Genomic DNA, 20,121 nt, shown 5'->3' on the forward strand with positions numbered 1-20,121 from the left:
TTTTGTACGTTTGCCCACTGACAAAGAAATGATCAGTCTATCATTTTAATGGTAGGTTTATTTGAACAGTGAGAGACAGAATAACAACAAAAAAATCCAGAAAAATGCATGTAAAAAATGTTATAAATTGATTTGCATTTTAATGAGGGAAATTAAGTATTTGACCCCCTCTCAATCAGAAAGAATTCTGGCTCCCAGGTGTCTTTTATACAGGTAACGAGCTGAGATTAGGAGCACTCTCTTAAAGGGAGTGCTCCTAATCTCAGTTTGTTACCTGTATAAAAGACACCTGTCCACAGAAGCAATCAATCAATCAGATTCCAAACTCTCCACCATGGCCAAGACCAAATAGCTCTCCAATGATGTCAGGGACAAGATTGTAGACCTACACAAGGCTGGAATGGGATACAAGACCATCGCCAAGCAGCTTGGTGAGAAGGTGACAACAGTTGGTGCAATTATTCGCAAATGGAAGAAACACAAAAGTACTGTCAATCTCCCTCGGCCTGGGGCTCCATGCAAGATCTCACCTCGTGGAGTTGCAATGATCATGAGAACAGTGAGGAATCAGCCCAGAACTACACCGGAGGATCTTGTCAATGACCTCAAGGCAGTTGGGACCATAGTCACCAAGAAAACAATTGGTAACACACTACGCCGTGAAGGACTGAAATCCTGCAGCGCCCGCAAGGTCCCCCTGCTCAAGAAAGCACATATACAGGGCAGTCTGAAGTTTGCCAATGAACATCTGAATGATTCAGAGGAGAACTGGGTGAAAGTGTTGTGGTCAGATGAGACCAAAATCGAGCTCTTTGGCATCAACTCAACTCGCCATGTTTGGAGGAGGAATGCTGCCTATGACCCCAAGAACACCATCCCCACCGTCAAACATGGAGGTGGAAACATTATGCTTTGGGGGTGTTTTTCTGCTAAGGGGACAGGACAACTTCACCGCATCAAAGGGACGATGGACGGGGCTATGTACCGTCAAATCTTGGGTGAGAACCTCCTTCCCATTGAAAATGGGTCGTGGATGGGTATTCCAGCATGACAATGACCCAAAACACACGGCCAAGGCAACAAAGGAGTGGCTCAAGAAGAAGCACATTAAGGTCCTGGAGTGGTCTAGCCAGTCTCTAGACCTTAATCCCATAGAAAATCTGTGGAGGGAGCTGAAGGTTCGAGTTGCCAAACGTCAGCCTCAAAACCTTAATGACTTGGAGAAGATCTGCAAAGAGGAGTGGGACAAAATCCCTCCTGAGATGTGTGCAAACCTGGTGGCCAACTACAGGAAACGTCTGTCTCTGTGATTGCCAACAAGGGTTTTGCCACCTAGTACTAATACGTAAAAATGTATGCACGCATGACTGTAAGTCGCTTTGGATAAAAGCGTCTGCTAAATGGCTTATTATTATTATTATTATTATTATTATTATTAAGTCATGTTTTGCAGAGGGGTCAAATACTTATTTCCCTCATTAAAATGCAAATCAATTTATAACATTTTTGACATGCGTTTTTCTGGATTTTTTTGTTGTTATTCTGTCTCTCACTGTTCAAATAAACCTACCATTAAAATTATAGACTGATCATGTCTTTGTCAGTGGGCAAACGTACAAAATCAGCAGGGGATCAAATACTTTTTTCCCTCACTGTATAGGATTCGTAGTTCTTTGACTTTGCGTGATTAATTTACCAGCTATGAAACAAAATGGCAAAAATACTATAATATGTAATATATATGACTATAAATGTGATGATACTTAACTATTTTTATTCACAAATATTAGTGCAATGCTCACTGTGGAGCCCTGACCACCTGCCAACGTGGCTGGTGAAATAGACATCTTACCCGCCAATGCCAAAATCTACCCGCATTTGGTAGGTGGCGGGTGTTTAATTTTAGGCCCTGTTTGTTGTTGATAATTGCTAGACAACCGTTTTCAGGTCTTGCCATAGATTTTAAAGCAGATTTAAGTCTTCACGGTCTTCTTGGTAAGCAACTCCAGTGTAGATTTGGCCTTGTGTTTTAGGTTGTCCTGCTGAAAGGTGAATGTATCTCCGTGTCTGGTGGAAAGCAGACTGAACCAGGTATTCCTCTAGGATTTTGCCTGTGCTTAACGCCTTTCAGTTTATTTTTTATCCTGAAAAACTCCCCAGTCCTTAACGATTACAAGCTTACTCATAACATGATGCAGCCACCACTATGCTTGAAAATGTAGAGAGTGGTACGCAGTAATGTGTTGTATTGGATTTGCCCCAAACATAACACTTTGTATTCAGGACAATTTTTCTTGTTGCAATATTACCTTTGTGCCTTGTTGCAAACAGGATGCATGTTTTGAAATATGTTTTATTCTGTACAGGCTTCCTTTTCACTCTGTCAATTAGGTTTGTATTGTGGAGTAACTACAGTCGTGGTCAAAAGTTTTGAGAATGACACAAGTATTGGTCTTCACAAAGTTTGCTGCTTCAGTGTTATGAGATATTTTTGTCAGATGTTACTATGGTATACTGAAGTATAATTACAAGCATTCCATAAGTGTCAAAGGCTTGTATTGACAATTACATTAAGTTTATGCAAAGAGTCAATATTTGCATGTTGACCCTTCTTTTTCAAGACCTCTGCAATCCGCCCTGGCATGCTGTCAATTAACTTCTGGGCCACATCCTGACTGATGGCAGCCCATTCTTGCATAATCAATGCTTGGAGTTTGTCAGAATTTGTGGGTTTTTGTTTGTCCACCCGCATCTTGAGGATCTACCACAAGTTCTCAATGGGATTAAGGTCTGGGGAGTTTCCTGGCCATGGACCCAAAATATCGATGTTTTGTTCCTCGAGCCACTTAGTTATCACTTTTGCCTTGTGGCAAGGTGCTCCATCATGCTGGAAAAGGCATTGGTCGCCACCAGACTGTTCTTGGATGGTTGGGAGAAGTTGCTCTCGAAGGATGTGTTGGTACCATTCTTTATTCATGGCTGTGTTCTTAGGCAAAATTGTGAGTGAGCCCACACCCTTGGCTGAGAAGCAACCCCACACATGAATGGTCTCAGGATGCTTTACTGTTGGCATGACACAGGACTGATGGTAGCGCTCACCTTGTCTTCTCTGGACAAGGTGTTTTCCGGATGCCCCAAACAATCGGAAAGGGGATTCATCAGAGAAAATTACTTTACCCCAGTCCTCAGCAGTCCAATCCCAGTACCTTTTGCAGAATATCAGTCTGTCCCTGATGTTTTTCCTGGAGAGAAGTGACTTCTTTGCTGCCATTCTTGACACCAGGCCATCCTCCAAAAGTCTTCGCCTCACTGTGCATGCAGATGCACTCACACCTGCCCGCTGCCATTCCTGAGCAAGCTCTGCACTGGTGGTGCCCCGATCCCGCAGCTGAATCAACTTTAGGAGACGGTCCTGGCGCTTGCTGGACTTTCTTGGGCGACTTGATGCCTTCTTCAGAACAATTGAACCTCTCTCCTTGAAGTTCTTGATGAGCCGATAAATGGTTGATTTAGGTGCAATCTTACTAGCAGCAATATCCTTGCCTGTGAAGCCCTTTTTGTGCAACGCAATGATGACGGCACGTGTTTCCTTGCAGGTAACCATGGTTAACAGAGGAAGAACAATGATTTCAAGCACCACCTTCCTTTTAAAGCTTCCAGTCTGTTATTCTAACTCAATCAGCATGACAGAGTGATCTCCAGCCTTGTCCTCGTCAACACTCTCACCTATGTTAACGAGAGAATCACTGACATGATGGCAGCTGGTCCTTTTGTGGCAGGGCTGAAATGCAGTGGAAATGTTTTTTGGGGATTAAGTTAATTTTCATGGTAAAGAGGGACTTTGCAATTAATTGCAATTCATCTGATCACTCTTCATGACATTCTGGAGTATATGCAAATTGCCATCAAAACTGAGGCAGCAGACTTTGTGAAAATTAGTATTTGTGTCATTCTCAAAACTTTTGACCATGACTGTACAATGTTGTTAATCCCTTCTCTGTTTTCTCCAGTCAGAGCCATTAAACTCTATTACTGTTTTAATGTCACCATTGGCCTCATGGTGAAATCCCTGAGCGGTTTCCTTCCTCTCCGGCAACTGAGTTAGGAAGGACGCCTGCATCTTTGTAGTGACTGGGTGTAATGATACACCATCCAAAGTGTAATTAATAACTTCACTATGCTCAAAGGGATATTCAGTGTCTGCTTTTTTTATCTACCAATAGGGGACCTTCTTTGTGAGGCATTGGAAAACCTGCCTGGTATTTGTGGTTGAATCTGTTTTGAAATTCACTGCTCAACTGAGGGACCTTACAGATAATTGTGTGGGGTACATAGATGAGGTAGTCATTCAAAAATCATGTTAAACACGATTGTTGCACGTAGATTCCATGCAACTTATGTGACTTGTTAAGCACATTTTTACTCCTGAACTTATTTAGGCTTGCCATAACAAAGGGGTTGAATACTTATTGACTCAAGACATTTCAGCTTTTCATTTTTAATGAAAAGTGGTCCTCTGTAGCTCAGCTGGTAGAGCACGGCGCTTGTAACGCCAGGGTAGTGGGTTCGATCCCCGGGACCACCCATACACAAAAAAAATTATGCACGCATGACTGTAAGTCGCTTGTGATAAAAGTGGCATATTATATTATTAATTAATTTGTATAAAATAAAAACATGAATTCCACTTTCATATTATGGGCTATTGTGTGTAGGCCAGTGACATACTTTTTTTTATAATAATCATTTAAAATTCAGGCTGTAACAAGAAAATGTGGCAAAAGTCAAGGGGTGTGAGTACTTTCTGCAGACACTGTAGATGCTAGCTGATAAAACTGTCTCACTCATTCTGTAAGATGTTTTATTTCTCTGTCATTGGATCTTGTCATCGTTCTCTCATTTACCAATCAGTGGTTGGCAGTGATTGTGCTGGTTGTTATTCTTAAAAGTTCACGCTCTCAGGTATTTTGAATTCAGGTGACCAAACTCTACTGGGGGTTAGCCATGAATAATGAACTAATCATTATACAGCATCAGGTAGATGAACTGGATAGGAAAGCAATTTTTTTGCTTGAAGTTTGGTTGTATGGTTTTTGTTTTTAATTGTTTGACATCTGCTGTGTAGAGATCACCGTCTGGGCAGCATTAACCTACTTCCCAATATTATGATTCGACTCAAGTGACTGTGGGAAATGTTTGTCATCTGTCAAAACGGAGACCACTGCCAACATTCAAGCATTGATTTTACGCATTTTGAGAATATTCACCTCTACAGCTTTAGCGATTTAGAAAATACTTGTGTTGAATTGAAAAATGTTGCCTATGCAATATTTTACTGAGTCAATTGAATGCTTTGTATTTTCATTAAGAGTTTGAGTTCTTCACAGAATCAACTCACAACTCACACACGTGAACTCCTTTGTGACTTTTACGAGTGTTAATGCTCAATACCAGTGGTGTAAATACTGAAGTAGTTTTTTGGGGTGTCTGTACTTTACTATTTATATTTTTGACTACTTTTACTCCACTACATTCCTAAAGAAAATAATGTACTTTTTACTCCATACATTTACCCTGACACCCAAAAGTACTCATTACATTTCGAATGCTTAGCAGGACAGGAAAATGGTCAAATTCAAACACTTAACAAGAGAACATCCCTACTGCCTCTGATCTGGCAGACTCACTAAACACAAATGCTTCGTTTGTAAATTATGTCTTAGTGTTGGAGTGTGCTCCTGACTAACTGTAAAAAAAACTTGTGCCATCTGATTTGCTTAATATAAGGAATGTGAAATGATTTATACATTTGATACTTAAGTATATTTTAGCTATAATATTTACTTTTGATACTTACATATATTTAAAACGCAAATACCTTTACTCAACTAGTGTTTTGCTGGGTGACTTTCACTTTTACTTGATTCATTTTCTATAAAGGTATCTTTACTTTTACTAATGTATGCCAATTGGGTACTTTTCCAACTACTGCTTAATACATCGCTCCTCACATTGGCCATACACAACCTAAAGATGTGCTCCTCACACAACCTTTAGAAAGTCAACATATGAGCTCTCTACAACAGGGGTTCCCAAACGTTTTCACTCAGGCCCCCTTCCAGCATTGGGGAACATCCCACACCCCACGTCTGCTTCTATGGGCACAAGCACTGTTCATGACACAAACTGTTCACACCCCTCTTGTTAACAGAGAGAGCATGTTGCAGGTTTAAAGCTTATTTCCTGCAATTGTACATATGTTTCCACTCTGCCTAATGTGTATTAATGTGTTATTAGAGTGACTCAAACGTTGCAACAAAATCTAAGGTGTAAAACATATTTTTGCTAAAAAACATATGGGCTCGTTGATCTGCACATTTCTTACAAGTTATAAATTACATTTACATTTTAGTCATTTAGCAGACGCTCTTATCCAGAGCGACTTACAGTTAGTGAGTGCATACATTTTTCATACTGGCCCCCCGTGGGAATCGAACCCACAACCCTGGCATTGCATGCACCATGCTCTACAGGAGGCCTGTAGCTCTCTAAGGTATGCAGTGACTGACATGTCAAGAGGAAAACTGATGACGGACTACCGAATTTCGAAGTTGCACCTTGTGCATTCTACTATTACAACTTTCAAGAGTAGGTTGAAGGCCGGACTGAGTTATTACAGTTTGGGAACCACTGCTCCACAACCTGCTGCCTAGTTAGTCCACTGTATGAGGTGCACAACCTTTACATACACATGGAGAATCTTAATTTGAGCCAGTTTGCTACAGCAGGAAAATAATTCTGCTGCAATGGGAAATGTGAATTATGTGGATTATATTATTATTATTATTATTATTATTATTATTCATGGTCATTTTTGTAGGGGTTGATACATTTTTCATAATGGAAAATCAAGTCTGAAATTTCAAAGTGGAAATTACAAACTTCAGCAACCTTTTTTTAAACCTCAAATACAGTACAAATGTTAGATGTCCTGCATTGCAAGAAAGTTATCCTGCAACAGGTTGATCAAATGTAAGATCCTACATAGAGCATTAGTCTCAACACTGCAGTCAGTTGACCCCGTATGAACAGTGCTTAGCCGTCCATCTCCACAGGCTGTTTGGGTTTAGACTACTCATTTTCCTCTGGTTAGTGCATAACTGGCAGGCAGCGGTCTCTGACCTCTGAACCTCCGTGTCTGTGCTTCTCCTCCCATCTGGCTGATCTGAGGTCAATGATGCCTGTGGCTGCCCTGGGTTCAACCTCTCTCATCATTGTCAGGCGAGGCAGAAATAACACACTAGGTTTTCCCCCCACAAGGCCAGTCTCCAATGTACAGCTCCTCTCATTCCCAGGACTTCATGCTGCTTACATTGCGTGGGTCCACAGGAGTGTAACACAATTCAAATGGTCTACTGAAAGAACTGGTCAGACCAACTACACGTGGTTCACTATGTCAGCAGGCAACAAGGCGATAACTAGAAGCTACCTTTTCATTGTTCTAATAGTCCTCTTCTCCCGCTGTCTCTTTCAGCGGAAGGCCTGCCCCAGGTGTTCTACTTTGGGCCCTGTGGGAAGTATAATGCCATGGTCCTAGAGCTGCTGGGCCCCAGTTTAGAAGACCTCTTTGACCTTTGTGACAGGACCTTCTCACTAAAGACTGTATTAATGATTGCCATTCAGCTGGTGAGTTCCCAACATCAAATAATGCTATATTTACCAGATTTGTTCAAACTGGTCTGCAATTCGAAGGTTGGGGTCAATTCCATGTAATTCGGCCAATTTAGGAGAACTTAAAATGTGATTCTGAAAAGTTATTTTTCCCAATTCATGATTTGGAAAGGGGCTTTTTTTAAAGTAATGAATTCATCCCCGGGAAAATATTGGATTATAATTGACCCCAATCCTGCTGAGATCAGATTTTTGGTAGAGTTTCTGTTTCCTTATTGAACCCTGATTTGATTGAACTTATTGGTCTAGTCTGTGTGTACCCATGCATAGTCCAGGAGGCCACTCTGTTACTGACTGTCCTGTGCCGTCCCTATCCAGATCTCCCGGATGGAGTATGTGCACTCTAAAAACCTCATCTACAGAGACGTAAAGCCTGAGAACTTCCTCATCGGACGGGGAGGATGCAAAAAGGACCACATTATCCACATCATTGACTTTGGCCTGGCCAAAGAGTACATCGACCCTGAAACCAAAAAACACATCCCATACCGGGAGCACAAGAGCTTAACCGGGACAGCCCGATACATGTCCATTAACACACATTTGGGAAAAGGTATGTCTGGTTTGCCAAGAATTTCTAAGGGGTGGTTTACGCACATTTTTAAATGTAGTTATTAGTTATGACACTGCTTTGTCAGCATGCTAGTGTTGTTGTGAAACTTGGTTATGAGGTGTTTATACACTGCTCAAAAAAATAAAGGGAACACTAAAATAACACATCCTAGATCTGAATGAATGAAATAATCTTATTAAATACTTTTTTCTTTACATAGTTGAATGTGCTGACAACAAAATCACACATTTTATTTCCATTGATAATTTTTGTATCAACCCATGGAGGTCTGGATTTGGAGTCACACTCAAAATTAAAGTGGAAAACCACACTACAGGCTGATCCATCTTTGATGTAATGTCCTTAAAACAAGTCAAAATGAGGCTCAGTAGTGTGTGTGGCCTCCACGTGCCTGTATGACCTCCCTACAACGCCTGGGCATGCTCGTGATGAGGTGGTGTATGGTCTCCTGAGGGATCTCCTCCCAGACCTGCATCCGCCAACTCCTGGACAGTCTGTGGTGCAACGTGGCGTTGGTGGATGGAGCGAGACATGATGTCCCAGATGTGCTCAATTGGATTCAGGTCTGGGGAACGGGCGGTCCATAGCATCAATGCCTTCCTCTTGCAGGAACTGCTGACACACTCCAGCCACACAAGGTCTAGCATTGTCTTGCATTAGGAGGAACCCAGGGCCAACCGCACCAGCATATGGTCTCACAAGGGGTCTGAGGATCTCATCTCGGTACCTAATGGCAGTCAGGCTACCTCTGGCGAGCACATGGAGGGCTGTGTGGCCCCCCAAAGAAATTCACCCCACACCATGACTGACCCACCGCCAAACCGGTCATGCTGGAGGATGTTGCAGGCAGCAGAACGTTCTCCACGGCGTCTCCAGACTCTGTCACGCGCATGTGCTCAGTGTGAACCTGCTTTCGTCTGTGAAGAGCACAGGGCGCCAGTGGCGAATTTGTCAATCTTGGTGTTCTCTGGCAAATGCCAAACGTCCTGCACGGTGTTGGGCTGTAAGCACAACCCCCACCTGTGGATGTCGGGCCCTCATACCACCCTCATGGAGTCTGTTTCTGACCGTTTGAGCAGACACATGCACATTTGTGGCCTGCTGGAGGTCATTTTGCAGGGCTCTGGCAGTGTTCCTCCTGCTCCTCCTTGCACAAAGGCGGAGGTAGCGGTCCTGCTGCTGGGTTGTTGCCCTCCTACGGCCTCCTCCACGTCTCCTGATGTACTGGCCTGTCTCCTGGTAGCGCCTCCATGCTCTGGACACTACGCTGACAGACACAGCAAACCTTCTTGCCACAGCTCGCATTGATGTGCCATCCTGGATGAGCTGCACTACCTGAGCCACTTGTGTGGGTTGTAGACTCCGTCTCATGCTACCACTAGAGTGAAAGCACCGCCAGCATTCAAAAGTGACCAAAACATCAGCCAGGAAGCATAGGAACTGAGAAGTGGTCTGTGGTCACCACCTGCAGAACCACTCCTTTATTGGGGGTGTCTTGATAATTACCTATAATTTCCACCTGTTGTCTATTCCATTTGCACAACAGCATGTGACATTTGTCAATCAGTGTTGCTTCCTAAGTGGACAGTTTGATTTCACAGAAGTGTGATTGACTTGGAGTTACATTGTGTTATTTAAGTGTTCCCTTTATTTTTTTGAGCAGTGTACTTTTAGATAAATCATGTCTCCTTGGATTTGGCCAATGAGTAGGCAACATTTCTTTGTCCAGGGCTTTTTTTTTCATTTAAGGTTGGCAAGGTTGCAAATACTAAGTATAACTTAGCCAGGGTTTATGAGTGACTAGGGCCCCTGAACTTTTATCACAAAAAGGGAGGCAGCTTCCCAGATAAAGGTTGGGGTTAAAGCAAGTTAAGGAAATTCTAATCATGGCTCACTGCGTTTTCCTCCTTTTTAAGTAACTCCCCCTTGTTTTTATTAATAGAGCAAAGTCGTCGAGATGACCTGGAAGCCTTGGGTCACATGTTCATGTACTTCCTCCGTGGGAGTCTACCGTGGCAAGGACTAAAGGTATGTGACGTCCTCTGAGATTTCACGCTGGTGCTGTGTTTGTAGCAACATACAGATGTTTTATGTGGGTCTTTGACAGGCTGATACACTGAAAGAACGATACCAGAAGATCGGCGACACAAAAAGAAACACTCCCGTTGAGGTTCTCTGTGAGAGCTTCCCAGGTACAGCCTGACTGTTTCTCTCATCTAAATCTAATGCTGTTTTTCAATGCAACACTTTGTTGGGTTTTTTACAACAGTTTGATCATGGTAATTTAGCCACATGTAAGCGAGGAGTGCTTTTGGCGCCCCTTGACTACACTTCAGGATGTTGTATTGTTCCTCACATTACACGTTCAAATCTACATCTGCAATTGGTGTTTGCTGTTACAGAGGAGATGGCCACCTATTTACGCTACGTGAGGCGGTTGGATTTCTTTGAAAAGCCTGATTACGAATACCTGAGGACCCTGTTCACAGAGCTGTTTGAACGGAAAGGATACACCTTCGATTACACCTACGACTGGGTCGGCAGGCAGATAGTATGTAACGCCACTCACTGGCTAATATTGGGGGGAAAACATAGAGCAGGCCTAAGTATTTTAGCTACAATATAACATTGGTTTACTCTTGTACCCCATAGCCAACACCAGTAGGGACTGTCAACATGGACTCTGGGGCTTCTGCCATCACCAGAGAGAGCCACCCACACAGAGAACGGCCCTCGCAGCACCAACCCATGAGGAATCAGGTAAGCTGAACTTGCTCTGAAGAGCCCTGATCCACACTGATGGTCCACACTGTGCCCTAACCACAGTATTTTTCAATTAAGGCTCAAGGATCATAACGGCTGCTACATTACCCCTTTAGTTACAATGCCCCCAGCCTCTGGAATTGCCTGCCAGAGAACCTGAGGGGGTTCGAAACTGTGGACATATTTCAAAGGGATCTTGAAACGCATTTAACTCTGCTTTTCCTTAGGGTGCTTTTTAGTCTTTCAGTTTTTATTGTTTTGTTTTTTTATCCTCTGTGTAGTAAATATTTCAGTTGTAATTTCTTTTTTGGTTAGTTTTTTTTCCTGGGAATTTCATTGCGTTGCATCCCTGTCTATATAAATAAAGCTTGATTTGATTAGCCTACATCTTCCAACACTGACCCCCTCCTCCTCCTACTTACTGAGGAGCAAGTTTTAGAATCTGTGGTGGGGGTGAGTTTACAGAGTGGGTCCCTTGGGTGTGGTGGGGAGGCACCACAGCAGCTCCAGGCCATAACCCACTGAGTCAGACTCATCATTCTTACTCTGTTAAATAAACAATGGTGGTTGGATCCCACAGCTGCCACCAACTGTGAATCTTATTAAGCATGCAAGACTCCGGAGCTTATTAAGCCTGCAAGACTCCGGAGCTTATTAAGCCTGCTAGACTCCGGAGCTTATTAAGCCTGCTAGACTCCGGAGCTTATTAAGCCTGCTAGACTCCGGAGCTTATTAAGCCTGCTAGACTCCGGAGCTTATTAAGCCTGCTAGACTCCGGAGCTTATTAAGCCTGCTAGACTCCGGAGCTTATTAAGCATGCAAGACTCCGGAGCTTATTAAGCCTGCTAGACTCCGGAGCAGCATGCAAGACTCGGAGCTTATTAAGCCTGCTAGACTCCGGAGCTTATTAAGCCTGCTAGACTCCGGAGCTTATTAAGCCTGCTAGACTCCGGAGCTTATTAAGCCTGCTAGACTGCGGAGCTTGCTTGATGCACGTAATGGCAAAGATGCATGTGTATAAATCTTCTGGCGTTTAAAGGAGCAGTAAAGGTATGTCGGGATGAAACTTTTTTGTAATTCCTGGTTCAAAATGTTATGTAGAATTGTGTTTTCTTACGAAAGTAAGTTGATATGCTACCTTTATTTGCCAGTGCACAGTGGTTTTGTACATGTCATAAAGGAACCCTTTTGACAAGCATTTGATTTATAAGGGGCTACCTTAACCTTTTGCACATGCCACCTCTGCATGCATTCCTCAACACAGGCCAAATACCAGGGAGAGCAACCAGGCTTTGAGGAAGTTAACAATAACCTCACCACAGTCACATCACAATGGGAAATCTCAGTCTGAACCTAGCTCACACACTGAATGTTGCTAGTTAATATGCAGACACTCGTAGAATTCTTACTCTGTTAAATAAACAGCCAAAAGAGACCTATTCATGTGTTCCAGTCCCGTTGATTGTATCCTTTATGTAGTCAACTGCCCTGTGTTTATTCTGTAGTGTGATGACTGGGTCACTCAGGGCCAAATCCCAACTTGTGAAGCGCACGCCTTACTCGAACTTCGTTTTGTGTAGATCACCCATTGATTTAAATGGGGGAGATTCAAGCAAATGTTTGAGTGGAATGTGCGTATCGCCAAGTTAGTATCCGGCCCTCGGTCACTAAGGCAGTTTCCTGCTTCGCCTTTTTTTATTCATCTCTGCTTTTTTCTTTTTTTTCTTTCCTTTCTCCTGCCGCTTTGCATGACACCTGGTCTGGCCCCGCTCCCACACACGCTTAAACCCCGCCCCCACCCTCGCTCCCCTTCCCCTCCATCACCACCATAACTCCCTGAGCAGACGGCAGCTTCCGACCGGAGGGGAGCATGGGAAGTGCAGCCCAGTCGGACAAACTCCTCCTACATGGCCTCCCACCTGGCATCGGACAGGCACGGGGGCTCAGTGCAGGTACACAACTACAACTCCACACTGACCCATCAGTCGATTGTCCACTTCCCCTCCGATCCCAACCCGCCTTCCTTCCCCTGTTTCCTCACATGGTGTGCCACGGTCCACCACAAGTATGTCAATGGCATACGTTACTCATCAGTGGCATACTTGAGTGTGTGTGTGAGAGAGTTTAGGAGAGGTGCTGGCTAGCGGAGTAGAACACCTGTTTAGGGGAGGTGCTGGCTAGCGGAGTAGAACACCTGGTTAGGAGAGGTGCTGGCTAGCGGAGTAGAACACCTGTTTAGGAGAGGTGCTGGCTAGCGGAGTAGAACACCTGTTTAGGGGAGGTGCTGGCTAGCGGAGTAGCACACCTGTTTAGGAGAGGTGCTGGCTAGCGGAGTAGAACACCTGTTTAGGAGAGGTGCTGGCTAGCGGAGTAGAACACCTGTTTAGGAGAGGTGCTGGCTAGCGGAGTAGAACACCTGTTTAGGAGAGGTGCTGGCTAGCAGAGTAGAACACCTGTTTAGGAGAGGTGCTGGCTAGCGGAGTAGAACACCTGTTTAGGAGAGGAGCTGGCTAGCAGAGTAGAACACCTGGTTAGGAGAGGTGCTGGCTTTAGGAGAGGTGCTGGCTAGCGGAGTAGAACACCTGTTTAGGAGAGGTGCTGGCTAGCGGAGTAGAACACCTGTTTAGGAGAGGTGCTGGCTAGCGGAGTAGAACACCTGTTTAGGAGAGGTGCTGGCTAGCGGAGTAGAACACCTGTTTAGGAGAGGTGCTGGCTAGCGGAGTAGAACACCTGTTTAGGAGAGGTGCTGGCTAGCGGAGTAGAACACCTGTTTAGGAGAGGTGCTGGCTAGCGGAGTCGAACACCTGTTTAGGAGAGGTGCCGGCTAGCGGAGTCGAACACCTGTTTAGGAGAGGTGCCGGCTAGCGGAGTAGAACACCTGTTTAGGAGAGGTGCTGGCTAGCGGAGTAGAACACCTGTTTAGGAGAGGTGCTGGCTAGCGGAGTAGAACACCTGTTTAGGAGAGGTGCTGGCTAGCGGAGTAGAACACTTGAAAAAGAAAAGGAGAGCCACACACTAGGAGGTCAGATGTTATAATTGAATAACCTAATAACCATGACAAACTAACATTATACAACCAGGTTGATCCTTGTTGTGTTGGGTGCAGTGATGAGTTGACTTGGTTTAGCAATGTTTTTTTTGTTTATATATTTGTTTACTTTTTTCCAAAAAAAAATCTCCCCAATTGCATGATATCCAATTGGTAGTTAGTCTTGTCCCATCGCTGCAACTCCTGTACGGACTCGGGAGAGGTGAAGGTCGAGAGCCATACGTCCTCCGAAACACGACCCTGCCAAGCCGCACTGCTTCTTGACACACTGCTCGCGTAACCCGGAAGCCAGCCGCACCAATGTGTCGGAGGAAACACCGTACAACTGGCGACCGTGTCAGCGTGCATGCTCCCGGCCCGCCACAGGTGTCGCTACAGCGCGATGGGAGAAGGACATCCAGGCTGGCCAAACCCTCCCCTAAACCGGGCGACGCTGGGCCAATTGTGCGTCGCCTCATGGGTCTCCCGGTCAGCTCGGGATTGAACCCGGATCTGTAATGACGCCTCAAGCACTGCAGTACCTTAGAACGCTGCTCCACTCGGAAGGCCTAGCAATGCATGTTTTTGATGAAATAAAACCTAAAGAGGGTAAATCATCATCAAATAATGCCCCTGTGTGTGGGACTCTGACTGTCATACGTTGTGCCCTTCCTTTAATGCATTGTAGGGCTTCAGTATAGTGTGATTTAATGTCTGGTCTAATACATTTATGATGCACCTTTTACTCACACCTCTTGATAAATATTCGGAGAGGTTAATTTAAGATCGTAGAGTATTTATTTCTTCAAAATGTGAAAAGCTAAAACTGCTTGACAAAGCTTGATAAGATTTTGTTACAGAACACAATAGATGGTATTACTTGCCGTATACGTCACAGGTGTGTGTGTGTGTCATGTACTGGCTCTGTGTTTGAGGGTTGAAGTTGTGTTTTTATGAATGAGCTGAATATGTGGAAACGGTCAGTGACTCCACCTGAATCAACCCTCTCTCCGTGTGCCACAGGTGGTCAGTTCAACCAATGGGGAGCTGAATGCCGATGACCCTCTGGCAGCCCACTCCAATGCACCAATCACAGTCCAGGCCGAGGTGGAGGTGGTGGATGAGGCCAAGTATGTATCAGCTCATATTCCCCCTTTAACCTTTTCAATTTCTTTCTCCAACTCTACTCCCTCTGCTTTCCTCTCCTCCTCAACTCTTACTCTCATTATTCTGCTCTTTCCTCCACCCTCTGGATCTCTCTCTCTCTACCTCCTTCCCTCTCTCTCACCCTCCATCTCACACATACATCCCTTGTCTGTCTTGATCTCTCGGTCTCTCTACCTCCTTCCCCCTCTCTTTCACCCCCCCCTCTCTCGCTCTCTCTCCCTCCCCCCTCTCTCTCTCCACCCTCTTTCTTTCTCACATACATCCCTTGTCTGTCTTGATCTCTATCTCTCTACCTCCTTCCCCCTCTCTCACCCCCCTCTCTCTCTCCACCCTCTTTCTCACACACATACATCCCTTGTCTGTCTTGATCTCTCGCTCTACCTCCTTCCCCCTCTCTCTCTCTCGCTCTCTCCCTCCCCCCTCTCTCTCCACCCTCTTTCTTTCTCACATACATCCCTTGTCTCTCACTGACTCACTCACACACACACACACACACACACACACATCCAGTTGAAGTCGGAAGTTTACATACACTTAGGTTGGAGTCATTAAAACTCGTTTTTCAACCACTCTACAAATTTCTTGTTAACAAACTATAGTTTTGGCAAGTCGGTTAGGACATACGTAATTTTTCCAACAATTGTTTACAGACATATTATTTCACTTATAATTCACTGTATCGCAATTCCAGTGGGTCAGAAGTTTACATACACTAAGTTGACTGTGTCTTTAAACAGCTTGGAAAATTCCAGAAAATTGTCATGGCTTTAGAAGCTTCTGATAGGCTAATTGACATCATTTGAGTCAATTGGAGGTGTACCTGTGGATGTATTTCAAGGCCTACCTTCAAACTCAGTGCCTCTTTGCTTGACATCATGGGAAAATCAAAATAAATCAGCAAAGACATCAGAAAAACAATTGTAGACCTCCACAAGTCTGGTTCATCATTGGGAGCAATTTCCAAACGCCTGAAGGTACCACGTTCATCTGTACAAACAATAGTACGCAAGTATAAACACCATGGGACTACGCAGCCGTCATACCACTCAGGAAGGAGACGCGTTCTGTCTCCTAGAGATTAACGTACTTTGGTTCGAAAAGTGCAAATCAATCCCAGAACAACAGCAAAGGACCTTGTGAAGATGCTGGAGGAAACGGGTACAAAAGTATCTATATCCACAGCAAAACAAGTCCTATATCGACATAACCTGAAAGGCCGCTCATCAAGTAAGAAGCCACTGCTCCAAAACCGCCATAAAAAAGGCAGACTACGGTTTGCAACTGCACATGGGGTCAAAGATCGTACTTTTTGGAGAAATGTACTCTGGTCTGATTAAACAAAAATAGAACAGTTTGGCCATAATGACCATCGTTATGTTTGGAGGAAAGGGGGGGGGCTTGCAAGCCGAAGAACACCATCCCAACCGTGAAGCACGGGGGTGGCAGCATCATGCTGTGGGGGTGCTTTGCTGCAGGAGGGACTGGTGCACTTCACAAAATAGTTGACATCATGAGGAAGGAAAATTATGTGGATATATTGAAGCAACATCTCAAGACATCAGTCAGGAAGTTAAAGCTTGGTCGCAAATGGGTCTTCCAAATGGATAATGACCCCAAGCATACTTCCAAAGTTGTGGCAAAATGGCTTAAGGACAACAAAGTCAAGGTATTGGAGTGGCCATCACAAAGCCCTGTCCTCAATCCTATAGAACATTTGTGGGCAGAACTGAAAAAGCATGTGCGAGCAAGGAGGCCTACAAACCTGACTCAGTTACACCAGCTCTGTCAGGAGGAGTGGGCCAAAATTCACCCAACTTATTGTGGAAGGCTACCCGAAACGTTTGAACCAAGTTAAACAATGTAAAGGCAATGCTACCATATACTAATTGAGTGTATGTAAACTTCTGACCCACTGGGAATGTGATGAAAGAAATAAAAGCTGAAATAAATCATTCTCTATACTATTATTCTGACATTTCACATTCTTAAAATAAAGTGGTGATCCTAACTGACCCTAAGACAGGGAATTTTTACTAGGATTAAATGTCAGGAATTGTGAAAAACTGAGTTTAAATGTATTTGGCTAAGGTGTATGTAAACTTCCGACTTCAACTGTACATCCCTTGTCTGTCTTGTTCATTCTCTCTCTCTCTTTCTCTCTCAGGTCTCTCCCTACACTGTCCCCTCTCTGTGTTGCTTCCTGATTGTGTACTTTCTAAGCCTGTGTCCTGCGTGTCCCTATTACAATCCTTTGTTTTGTTAAGGTTGGGACTGCTCCTTTATCCCCCCCATCAGATGTCCTCTCACTTCTCCTAGGCTCAGTGCAGCAAGAGAAGAACAAAATAAAACTACTATAATGCAATGAGCTTATCAAAACTCAATGCATATCATGTAATATCATCTCTAGGATTACCCTAAATTAGATACACCTACTAGTCAGTAATTGTGGATGAAATCCCTGTAACATACCCAGCATAGTGAATGCCAACATTGAGTGTGTTGTCCTTCGATATAATCTAATCCCCCAGTGTCTGTTGTCCCCCACCTCAGTTAGATTCAGTCACACTGTGCATGTATCCCTGGCCAGCCCTCGGAGCCTGGTTCCTCTCGAGGTTTCTTCCCAGGTTCCTGCATTTCTAGAGTTTTTCCTAGCCACTGTGCTTCTACATCTGCATTGCTTGCTCTCTGGCGTTTTAGGCTGTGTTTCTGCATAAGCACTTTGTGACAACTGCTGATGTAAAAAGGGCTTTATAAAACACGTTTGAAATTGTTAGGTGATTGGTTTGTCTCCCGCTTGTTCATTCACATACCCTTTTGATAGGAGGTTTTCCGCTGGCCCTTTGATTTTCCCATCATCAACAGACTTCCTCTTTGATATGATCCCACTGTGTTGAAAGCCAGGGCCCCAGAAGACAGAGTTCAATTAATGTGACAACAGGGTTTCCATAGCAATGTGGCATAAAGCTCTGTTTTTTGCTTGTTGTTTCTCTCTCTCTCCCCTCCCTCGCTCTCTCGCTCTCTGGTAATCCTTTCTACATCCGCTCCGAAAGGATTTTGGAAGTATCGCTTGTGGTAATGAGCGTCCATGATACAGTATGTTGAAATGGAGTGAGATTAAGATTATACATCAGTTGAATAGTGTACTTAGAACTCGTTAGAACTAAACAGGTGTAGTTAGCTCTAGAACCAAAGAGTCAGAGCCATTGAGTCTTCAATCTTTGACCTTTTGAACCCTGCCCTCTGTCTCCACCTGTCTTGTGTGTGTGTGTGTGTGGCATGGTCTGTCCCATTGACTGCTGTATTAATCTTGTCTTTTCTCTCTACACTCTTTCTTCTCTGTAGCTGCGTGAAAATGCTCAACCTGTGGTGAGTCCCTCTCTCCTAGTCCATACCATACCCATGGGACAGGACAGGGAGTGGACCAGCCGAGGCTGCTGTGCCCAGTGGAGTTCACTAGTGTAGTTGACTAGTACACACTGTGAAGGGACCCTGCTCTTATACTGGGCAAAACTGATTTAAAAAGAGTGCTCGATATGTCCACTACTGATATAGGCCAGTGGGTTATAAAAGCCTTTTCAGACACTATCTTCTCACTGATACTGATGCTACAGATCAGCTGAATGGGTTGTGGGCTAGGTGATATCTGATTATTATCTACTAATCATTCTTTAAATAACACTGTGCTTTTCATACATTGACTTTAATATAGGCTATTGAGTACTTTCTTTTTAGAAAGTCTTTGTCCTGAAATTTTATTTTAAAAGTAAATTATTTGGAAATGCTGTCAATTCCTTTTTTTCTGTTATGTTTTTATTCACCATGGAGGCAGCCTTAAATATCTTCTAAAACCTACTAGCTAGCAGGGTACCTTAAATATTGACTAAAACCTGCTACTAGAGATCGTGGTTCGAATCCAGGCTCTGTCGTAGCTGGCCGTGACCGGGAAACCCATGGGGAGGCGCACAATTGGCCCAGCGTCGTCCAGGGTAGGGGAAGGAATGGCCGGCAGGGATGTAGCTCAGTTGGTAGAGCATGGCGTTTGCAATGACAGGGTTGTTGGTTCGATTCCCACGGGGGGCCAGTATGAATAATAAAAAAAAAAATGTATGCACTCACTAACTGTAAGTCGCTCTGGAGAAGAGCGTCTGCTAAATGACTAAAATGTAAATGTAAATATTGACTAAAACATACTAGCAAGCAGGGCACCTTAAATATAGACTAAAACCTGCTAGCTAGCAGGGCACCTTTTAAATATAGACTAAAACCTGCTAGCTAGCAGGGCAACTTTTAAATACAGACTAAAACCTGCTAGCTAGCAGGGCACCTTTTAAATATAGACTAAAACCTGCTAGCTAGCAGGGCACCTTTAAATATAGACTAAAACCTGCTAGCTAGCAGGGCACCTTTAAATATAGACTAAAACCTACTAGCTAGCAGGGCACCTTTAAATATAGACTAAAACCTACTAGCTAGCAGGGCACCTTTTAAATATAGACTAAAACCTGCTAGCTAGCAGGGCACCTTTAAATATAGACTAAAACCTGCTAGCTAGCAGGGCACCTTTAAATATAGACTAAAACCTGCTAGCTAGCAGGGCACCTTTAAATATAGACTAAAACCTGCTAGCTAGCAGGGCACCTTTAAATATAGACTAAAACCTGCTAGCTAGCAGGGCACCTTTTAAATATAGACTAAAACCTGCTAGCTAGCAGGGCACCTTTTAAATATAGACTAAAACCTGCTAGCTAGCAGGGCACCTTTAAATATAGACTAAAACCTGCTAGCTAGCAGGGCACCTTTTAAATATCTACTAAAATCTACTAACAGGGCACCTGAGAATAGCAAATGACTTCCTTAG

General features: G+C 44.0%; 1 protein-coding gene across 4 annotated transcripts in view; it reads left to right on the forward strand.

Annotated features, from left to right (window-relative positions):
- Positions 1-20,121, forward strand: part of LOC121548236 (casein kinase I) — a 50,876-nt gene that overhangs the window by 25,719 nt on the left and 5,036 nt on the right. Inside the window, exons 5-13 of one of the 4 annotated variants that reach the window (XM_041859642.2) lie at positions 7,535-7,686; positions 8,050-8,284; positions 10,248-10,333; positions 10,413-10,497; positions 10,708-10,856; positions 10,958-11,065; positions 12,913-13,020; positions 15,120-15,226; positions 18,606-18,629. In XM_041859642.2, coding sequence (XP_041715576.1) covers positions 7,535-7,686; positions 8,050-8,284; positions 10,248-10,333; positions 10,413-10,497; positions 10,708-10,856; positions 10,958-11,065; positions 12,913-13,020; positions 15,120-15,226; positions 18,606-18,629 — 1,054 coding nt within the window. The remainder of the gene's footprint in view (positions 1-7,534; positions 7,687-8,049; positions 8,285-10,247; positions 10,334-10,412; positions 10,498-10,707; positions 10,857-10,957; positions 11,066-12,912; positions 13,021-15,119; positions 15,227-18,605; positions 18,630-20,121) is intronic. The other 3 variants (XM_041859644.2, XM_041859643.2, XM_041859645.2) reach the window with 3 other exon arrangements.

The sequence above is a fragment of the Coregonus clupeaformis genome, chromosome 15 (genome assembly GCF_020615455.1).
Source record: "Coregonus clupeaformis isolate EN_2021a chromosome 15, ASM2061545v1, whole genome shotgun sequence".
Taxonomy (NCBI): Eukaryota; Metazoa; Chordata; class Actinopteri; order Salmoniformes; family Salmonidae; genus Coregonus; species Coregonus clupeaformis.